The 9,768-nt window shown below is 39.1% G+C and overlaps 1 protein-coding gene across 1 annotated transcript in view; it reads left to right on the top strand.

Moving 5' to 3' along the window:
- Tlk1 (tousled like kinase 1) overlaps window positions 1–9,528 on the top strand; it is a 110,923-nt gene extending 101,395 nt beyond the window's left edge. The window contains exons 16-19 of the mRNA XM_031373203.1: window positions 1–65; window positions 3,776–3,887; window positions 4,957–5,064; window positions 7,752–9,528. Coding sequence (XP_031229063.1) covers window positions 1–65; window positions 3,776–3,887; window positions 4,957–5,064; window positions 7,752–7,928 — 462 coding nt within the window. The 3' untranslated portion in view covers window positions 7,929–9,528. The remainder of the gene's footprint in view (window positions 66–3,775; window positions 3,888–4,956; window positions 5,065–7,751) is intronic.
- Window positions 9,529–9,768: the final 240 nt, after the last annotated feature.

Genomic DNA, 9,768 nt, shown 5'->3' with positions numbered 1-9,768 from the left:
ATGGATGATGATAGTTATGGTGTTGATGGGATGGATCTGACTTCCCAAGGGGCAGGCACTTACTGGTAAATGTATTAGTAAACTACTTAAATTAGTCCTCCCATGTTTTATGAATGTTTAGTTTTATTTTCAAATATTCTTTGAGATTGTTGTGTTGAAGGCACTGATCCTACGCCTTGGAATTGAGAGGGAGAGTCTTGTGGCTAGTATTCTTTTCTGCATTCTTAACTGCAAAAATCTAAAATAGGCAAAAAGAATGGCTTGGCATCTGCATATAACTTTAATATGCAGGAACTTGTAGTGTGAATCAGAATTCATGAGTTCTTCTGGGGTGTTGAGTGAATGGTGTTTATGATCTGAGTAACTACTTTTGCTGATGTAATATCCTGACTGTTTCAAATAACAACAGCTGTGAACCTCAGGTCTTCTGTAGAGGTTTTGTGATTGTGTGTGTGTGTGTGTGTGTGTGTATGAATGATAGAGTTTGTTAATTGTAGATTGTAGATAAACTCAGCATATATGTAGGTTTTACACCTGACTCAAAACATTTCTTTATGGGGGCTGGAGATGGCTCATCAGTTAAGAGCACCGACTGCTCTTCCAGAGGTCCTGAGTTCAAGTCCCAGCAATCACATGGTGGTTCACAACCATCTGTAATGGGTTCTGATGCCCTCTTCTGGTGTGTCTGAAGATAGCTACTGTGTACTCATATAAGTAAATAAATAAATAAATAATCAATCTTTTTTTTTAAAAAAATTTCTTTATGTAGCTATAAATCTAGATAGAACTAATTCTTAAATGTAAAAGTTATTCTGAATGTACCTAGGTGTCTTAAGGTTAATATTGCTGTGATGAAACATTACAGCCAAAAAACAGGAGCAAAGGGTTTCCTTGGCCTACACTCCCACAGCACTGTTCAGCATGAAAAGAAGTCAAGGCTGGGGCTGGTGAGATGGCTCAGCAGGTAAGAGCACTGATTGCTCTTCTAAAGGTCATGAGTTCAAATCCCAGCAACCACATGGTGGCTCACAACCACCTGTAATGAGATCTGACGCCCTCTTCTGGTGCATCTGAAGCCAGCTACAGTGTACTTGTAATAAATAAATTTAAAAAAAAAAGAGAGAGAGAATATTCAAAAAGAAGTCAAGGCAGGATCCCAAACTCTCCGTGACCTGAGCTTTTTTCAAGTGATCATGAAACTCACCAGCAGGGGCTCATTTACAAAACCCATGGCAGTGTGCATTTTCAAACTTACTCAAGTTTGCCAGAGCGGGGAACATAGACTAACATTTTCAAAACTAACCTGGTTCTCAAATGAGATTAGCAAGAAGGGAGATTTTGCAGGAAAGAGAGTTGCATACAACTTCATTGAACAGGATTGCAAGTTCCAGCTGACTGTTGAGGGCCCAGGGCAGCCCACGTGGAGTGTGCTTGGGTCCGGGCTGACCGTTCCCCTGAGTCGTGTTGACTTTGCCTGAAGAGGCATTAGTCATATATATGGATTATTTGTAAGCCGCATGCAAGTCGTATCATCTGCCTGTGGTGCCACCTAAATAGTTACTTCTTTCACAGTGAAGAGAATTGTCTCTCAAGCTTGTAGTCTCCTAAAAGTTAATAGTCTCAATCAGAAGTCTTGTACATTTTTAATGACAAGGCTGTTCTTTACAATCAAAATCTTGAAGGCCTGAGCAGCTTTCCTTCTCAGTAGAATAGTTGTTGTTGGTTCCTGTCATGTCTTCACTATTGTTGAACAGCAGGAGGAAATGTCCCTCTTACAGGTGGGCATGAATCAGGAAGTCTTGTTTTAGGAGCTGTGCAGGACAGCAGTCATAATGTTCTTATGCAGAGACATAGGACTTATTTCCAGGCCAGATGTGGTGGTACACATTGTTAATCCCAGCCATTGAAGATAGAGGCAGAAGATCTCTGTAGTTGATGGTCAGCCTGGTCTACAGAGTGAGTTCTTGGCCAACCAAGGCTATATTGTGAGACCTGTCTCAAAAACAACAGAATATATTTCCTACAGAAACTGATCCAAAAAAAAATGAGTTCAGTGTTAAAGTGGTAAATTGTTAAACTGCACTAAGCTCCCAGTGAGTGCATGTTCAGTTCTGTACCCATCCAAGAGCTCTTTGGGCTTGTGAATGAAAACACACGTGCACGCAACCTTTATATTTAATAAGCCTTAACTTGCTCAATGGTTGGGCATTTCCAATCTTCCCCGTGGCTAGCACACACTCCCCTCTGGTATTCCTGAATTAACACTTTCTAAATCTCTATTTTGTCTTTGCTGCCCCGCTCCCTTCTGGGCAGCCCCACCACCACCCACCATGGGGCTGCTTTCCCTTTGCATCTACATTCTCACTGTCTCACCTGCCTGCTCCTTCATAGTGAAGTCTGTCCTATACCTGGTGGGCAGAGAGCTCTCGCCCACCAGGGTGCAGAGCAGCCAGTGCACCTGCTGGGAGCCTAGTGCGCTTTAATAATTTATCACTACAGTGCCATGAGTTACTACTGTGTGTTTGGGGCTAGGATGATTCTTTCAGAATACACATCTACAAAATACTTGTCATCTACAGAAATTTAAAATTGATGTCAATATCACTTAGGAAACGTCAGTTTCATTTCTTCTCTTACTGATGTCCAGTGCAGTCAGATTTGCCACCTACAGACTTGTTTCTACAGTTGCTTACTTGCTTATGTACCCCTTTGTGTGGGAAGATGCTCAAGAGCCATGTTCCTTTTAGTCATACATGGAGAGACATCTTTCGAATAGTATAGAACTGAATTTTTGTTTTGTTTTGTTTTTTCGAGACAGTTTCTTTGTGTAGCCCTGGCTGTCCTGGAACTCACTCTGAAGACCAGGCTGGCCTCCAACTCCTCCTGCCTCTGCCTCCCAAGTGCTGGGATTAAAGGCCTGTGCTACCACTGCCCAGCTAGAACTGAATATTTTTAAGTTAAGTGAGCCACAGTTAACGACATTACCTGTGATTACTATTTTTAATTTGTCAAAGTTTTGAGTTGTGAGATGTTTCCATCTCTGATAGATTGTTTTACTTATAACTTAAGACAGCAAACTTATTTTTATCTTTGACATATCAAAATATGAATTTATGAGTAGCAGTTTTAAATTTTAAAAGTTAGTGTTTGAATGCTTGGTATATTTCATACACTAACTGGTAGTACTTGAAACTGCATAATAAACCAAAGCTCCTTGCACTTCTCACAGTCTAGTGCAAGGAGCACTGGTGCTTTCGTAGATGCACATATCACCTTCCCCTGACATGGGGAAGAGAGCCATGTTCTGTGTGGTGGGCAACAGAGAAAGCTCATGGCCAGAGGTAAGTGAGTGACTTGACTAACCAGTTTGCTGTAATAGGAGATAAAGATGATTGCAGATTTTGCCACTTTTATTGTGGATTAGGTTAAGTTATATTACAGTGAGAGATCCTAGCTCTGGAATAACTAAAGGCTTTGGGTGGCTTAAAAGAGAGAATCTGTTATCTGGTGTGTATTTTAGAGGAACTATCTGCAGTTTAAACAGTGGTTGAGGTGGGTAGGAGAGTGTTTCTTCTGTTATTAGAAGCCTAAATTATACTATCACAATCTCCAATGATTATTTTCTTACAAAGTTATATTTTGGTTCAAATGAATTAAAACTTTGACTCATGGTTTTTATTGGTGAAACAGTTTATGTGTAATGAAACAAAATAAGCACTTTAAGATGTAGAAGGTTTTAAACTAAGCATGTGTCTTTTCTTTACATCACTTACAGGTATTTACCTCCTGAGTGCTTTGTAGTTGGAAAAGAGCCACCGAAGATCTCCAACAAGGTTGATGTGTGGTCGGTTGGGGTCATCTTCTTCCAGTGCCTCTACGGTAGAAAAGTAAGTTGTTAGACCAGCTTCAATTGTGTAGAAAGTTAAGTTTCAAAAGTTAAAGTGATAGTTATTTTTTAAAAATGTGCAAATTTTCATTAACTTAGAATCAGTTTAGATCCTTCCAAGGAAAGGCACATTTCTTGGTTATTTCCTTGGGTCAGAGTTATTCAATAGTTGATGTGGTTGTCTCTCCTTCTTGGTAACTCTGGATTTAAGCTCTTTGCAGTGTCAGTCACTCCTTACTTCTCTTAGCTCCTCCTCTCTCCTGCAGACATCTGGCCTGGGCACCATTTCCTCCTGAAACTCCTCAGAGAATACCATCAAACTTACTTTTCCCCAAATTAATATTAATATTAGAATCAAAAATACGAGTTGTCATGGATAATGTCTAGTTTGCTGCCTAATGTCCATCACTATGAAAAGAGAGGTAGAGAAACCTGTCTAGGTGTGCAGCAGCTCTCTGTTGCTGAAAATAACATTACAACCAAAGGCAACTTGGACAGGGAAGAGTTTCCAGATTGGTTTACAAATTACAGTCCACCATGGAAGAAAGCCAAGATAGGAACTTAAGGCAGGAACCACTTAAGGCAGTAAGAGGAGCACTTCTTACTGATTTGTTTAGCTCGTCCAGTTTGCTGTTTTGTTTGCCCAAGGACCACCTAGCCAGGAGCAGCCCTCTCATGCCAGTAGTCAATAAATAAAATGCTCCATTAGATCTGCACACAGGCCAGGCCTCAGCTCAAGGTCTCAGTTCACTCTACCTTGTATTGAGTTGTTAAAACCTGACTCGAAACCCAGGCCTCCTGGCTCCAAATCTAGATCCATTTCCTCCTGATAACTTGAATGACAGCCTCATTGCTTCTCAGTCAGACAAGGTTTATCTTCTGAAGACTGACTGAATAGGTTTTTCCAGCTTGCTCTTAGCTATAATCTTTGTTTCTGTGAGACTACATCCAACTTTCAAGTAGCTGAGGACAGAATGTTAACATACAAATCATTTTTTGTGGTAGGCTCAATGGTGATTCTTTGTTTTAAATATTTTATTTTAATAGTTTCTTCTTTTTTTTTTTTAAAGCCATTTGGTCACAATCAATCTCAACAAGACATTCTACAGGAAAACACAATACTAAAAGCTACAGAAGTCCAGTTCCCTGTAAAACCAGTTGTAAGCAGTGAAGCCAAGGTATTAATCTCATAATGTTCTGTGACATGTCTGGCCTGTAGTTGCAATGTGGTCAGTGCTTCAATAACCACAGCGGCAGGAATGGTGGCCACAGCAGGGCTGCTGCTGTGCTCTGGGAATGGCTGCTCAGTCTTGAATGTGCTGGTTTCCATCTTCAAGCTCTCGATATTCTTCCTTAGTCTGTGTGCGTAGCAGCTTGATTTCTTTGAAAAGTTAGAGGAAACCACAACATCTGGGCCCTTTATTACTTTTAGATCTTATTCAGTCTGCCTCTTGCAATGCTGAGATACTTAAGTATATAAAAAAAGGGGCTAAAGAGATGGCTCAGTGGTTAAGGGCACTGGCTGCTCTATCAGAGAATCAATTCCTATCATCCACACACTTTACCAAGTCCTGTAACTCCCTTGTAAGAGCAGGGAATCTGACACCTTTGTTTCCACGAGGACACACACACTTGACTGATACTCATGCAGGTAAAACACTCATACAGACAAAATGAAATAAAACAGTAAGTTTAAAGAATACAGAAGAGTCGGCGTAATAATGGCTATCATTTCTATAGTGCTTTCATTCACACTGTATGTTATTCTTTTTTTGTAAAGTGAGAAAACAACCACAGCATACAAAAAACACCCTGCTTAGTTAGAGTCTTGTGCCAAACACAGCAGTCTCCTGCTGATATCACACCTGTTCTCTGTGCTATGGTGCACTGGGTCAGAGGCTAATCCAGTCAGTCCATTCGGAAACCTGTTTCTAATCTGCATATGTAACATGCTTGGTAATGAGAACTAGAGCTCCCTAGAGCAAGCCTTTCCTGACGGTGCCTGTGCTTCCAGTGCCCATCCCTTCATGTGTGTACTTCCACAGAGATTATTTTTCTATAACTGTTAGGAATCCTATTAAAAATCCGTAAGACAAAACCACAGAATTGGTATATTTTCTTATGTAAGTACTCTAGGCCATAAGAAAAATTGACCTTAGGGCTGGGAGAGATGGCTCAGAGGTTAAGAGCACTGACTGCTTTTCTGAAAGTCTTGAGTTCAAATCCCAGCAATCACATGGTGGCTCACAACCATCCGTAATGAGATCTGACGCCCTCTTCTGGGATGTCTGAAGACAGCTACAGTGTACTTACATATAATAAATAAATAAACCTTTAAAAAAAAAAAAAAGAAAAAGAAAAATTGACCTTTAATCCCAATATTTTAAGAGGTAGAGGCAGATAGATCTCTATGAATTTGAGACCAATGTGACCTACATTGTAAGTTCCAGTCCATCCTACATAGTGAGATTGTCTCAAATAGTAGTAGTAGTAGTAGTAGTAGTAGTAGTAGTAGTAGTAGTAGTAGTAGTAGTAGTAGTAATAATAATAATAATAATAATAATAATAATAATAATAATAATAAATAACTACAGGTGATTACAGTCAGAGCTTCCTTCATAATTAAAGAATGCTGGCTTTGTGAACTCTCATTTATTAGAAATTATCCATAAATCTTCATTGGATTGGTTTTGTATCATGTTTTTTAGTTTGGGATTTTGTTTTTATTTCTTTTATTTTGGTTTTTCAAGGCAAGGTTTCTCTGTGTAAAGCAGACCAGCTTCAAATTCACAGACCTGCCTGCCTCTGTCTCCTGAGTGCTGGGAGTAATGGTGTGTGTCACCATGGCTAGTTTGGTTTAGTTTTTTGAGATTGGGTCTTACTCTGGTCCAAGCTAGCCTTAAATATTTAACATAGGCTATCTCCCTCACAGTAACCCTCCTGCTACAAGGTTCCAAAGGGCTAGTATTTTAGGTGTGAGACACAGTTCTTGGTGGTTGTAATAATTTAGCAATAAATTAACAATATGTATTTTATATATTTCTTTAACATAATGGTATTTGGTTTAGTGTTGGGGTTGGTTTTGGGGGCTTTGTTGTTGGTTTTTGAAACAAGATCTTACTATATAGCCCTGTCTGGCTTAGAACTCACTATGTAGACTAGTTTTAAAAGAAAAACAAAAAACAAAAATAAAATCTAAAGATGCAGAGTTGACCTGGGAAACAGAAGCCCTAATGAGACTTCTGTGTCAATGTGATCTTCATTTAAAGACAGTCATGCTGAATGGAGGAAGAGAGGAAGGCTAAGAGTGGCTTCTTACAATTTGGCAAAACAAAACTGATAACAAAATATGATTAGAGTCACAAAAAGATACAAACAAAAGATATATTAAGAATTTTGTAGGGCTGGAAAGACTTAGTGGTTAAGCACCCTGGCTGTTCTTCAGAGAGCCTCGGTCCAATTCCCCGCACTCACATGGCAGCTGACAACTATAACTCCAGTTCCAGGGGATCCGACGTCCTCACACAGACAGACTTGTAAACAAAATACCAATGCACATGAAATAAAAATAAACTGAAAATAAAGAATTTTTTAAGTAGAAATAAAATTTTACAGCAATACATCCAAGGAAAGCAATACTGTTTGAGGCTATGATGTGCCTAGGGGTGCCACACTGGAGGGTTGAAATTGGAGGAAAATATGTCATTGTTACCCCCTAAAATTCTTATGGTTTGAACTTCTTTACAGGTTGATCTGTTTCTAGTCCTAGCTGTGTCCTTGCTTCTGTGGGAGTTGGTGGGTTGGTATTTGGAAGGTAGGAGATGATTTGTGTTGCCATCTCTCTCTCTCTCTCTCTCTCTCTCAGGCCTTCATAAGACGCTGTTTAGCTTACCGAAAAGAAGATCGATTTGATGTGCACCAGCTGGCAAATGACCCATACCTTCTGCCACACATGAGAAGATCAAATTCTTCAGGAAACCTACATATGTCTGGGCTGACAGCAACTCCTACACCTCCTTCTTCAAGCATAATTACTTACTGACTCCTCTAAGATTGGCATGATCTCTTCTCTTTGATTGACTTCCAGATGCATACTTGAATTTGAGTGCATTTGAGTGTTTATGGTTTTTTTTTTTTTTTTTTTTACATTGGACATGGTTAAGAAGAGTTTGTGAACTAAAGCTCTCCATGGAATCCTTTGTGTGAGAATGGATCATGGACAGTGACTAAGAACACACTAACTCCTCACTGCCCTGGAGCAGCACAAAACAGGAATACCATGTTACAGTAGAACAAGGGGACTCTGTAAATAACGTTTATAATACTTAAATATATTTGATTGTTACCAGAGAGTTGTAATATGAAGGGTAGTTTTTCATTATTTAAGAACACACAGAAAAATGATGAGACATTTGTAACACGGGAGCTACAGTGCCTGGTACAGCGTCAGCACTCGGCAGCTGATCTACAGAAACCAAAGCGAGAACTGAGTGACAGCAGCCGCTGTGTTTTATAACAAAATGTTAGAGTTAGGGTCTTTGGAGAGTTGGAGACTTTGTCATTTGCCTATTCTGGCTTTTACCAAGTTGTACCTCGAAATCACATGTCAGTGGTCCGCCGCCCTACCCCCACCTCCACCCCTCTTAACTGGTTGTGTTAAAGGCGAGCTGTCATTTCTGGACACTTTATACGTTTAACACAAAGAGCTGCCTATTTCAAATCAGTTGAAGTTACTAAATGATAGTATTTCCAGGGCTTTCAGAGGTTTAGAATTAGCAGGCATTTTTCTTTTGTTTCCAGGCCTAGTTCATTAAAACAGGAGACTGTGTAACCAGAAGCAGGCCAATTGTACGCAGGATGATGATGAGTTCCCTTCTGGCTCTATTGTAAACTACTGTACAGATGTCGGTTACAATTACTGAGTTTCAGCAGCTTATTCTTGTACAAATGTTTAAAAATACGGCTTTTCTAATTGGATATTGTATTTTTTTTAAGTCTTCTTGAAGGCGCTTTAATTGCTGCTAAATGATATTGCTTTTTTGCTATAAAAAATTGAATGACCTTGAAGGCACAAGTTGACTGTACATCATAGAGAGATATTAAAAGCAGGCACTCATTAACAATCAAGGCATGTACAATGATCCATGTTGGGCATATTGAGTTCTTTAAATCAGATTTTTAGGTTCTAGAGCTGTGGAACACATAGAAACTAGATTTATAAATTGTTCATGGTTATTCTACATTTCTAGAAAGTTCTTAGCATCAAGGTGGGATGATAGTCCCATAGAATGTTTCTTGTGGTTGTACAGATTCGTTAAAATGTGAACATTTTCTAACTGCCTTGTGTGGTAGAAATCAATATTTTCTTGGGATGCTGTATTTCATTCTTGTAAGGATTTTTTTCTTTATTGTCACATTCATAATGCTGAGACTTACATGTAAGTTGTCCATGGTGCAGAAAACAGGCTATCCCTGCCAGACGCCCCTTAACATGTACAGTTAAACTGTGGCTCTTACCTGGTGTTGCAAGCCATTTTGTTTGTTTTTTTCATTGTACATAGACACATTGTCTGTTTAAGATGCTGCTGGAATTATAGAGAATGTAGCCAAACAGTAATAAACAATGACAGTAAAAATGTAAAGACTGAAAATTACATTCAAAGAACTCTTAAGATTGAGGGGAATAACTTAGCTCCTTTACTTAAAAGGCAGATAAATTCCTTATGCATACTCAAGACAAGCATGAAGTGTTTCGTGCTGTTAAAGTTAAAAACGATGTTTAAAAAAATATATAAATAAGAGTATCAGAGAAGAATCAACGTAGTGTTTTGTAAAGTTTTTCCACATGTAGATTTAAGTAGCCTACTAATACTTGGGCTCAG

The sequence above is a fragment of the Mastomys coucha genome, unplaced genomic scaffold (assembly GCF_008632895.1).
Source record: "Mastomys coucha isolate ucsf_1 unplaced genomic scaffold, UCSF_Mcou_1 pScaffold15, whole genome shotgun sequence".
NCBI lineage: Eukaryota > Metazoa > Chordata > Mammalia > Rodentia > Muridae > Mastomys > Mastomys coucha.
Note: the sequence above shows the minus strand (reverse complement) of the source record. Positions and strands in the feature narration are given on the sequence as shown.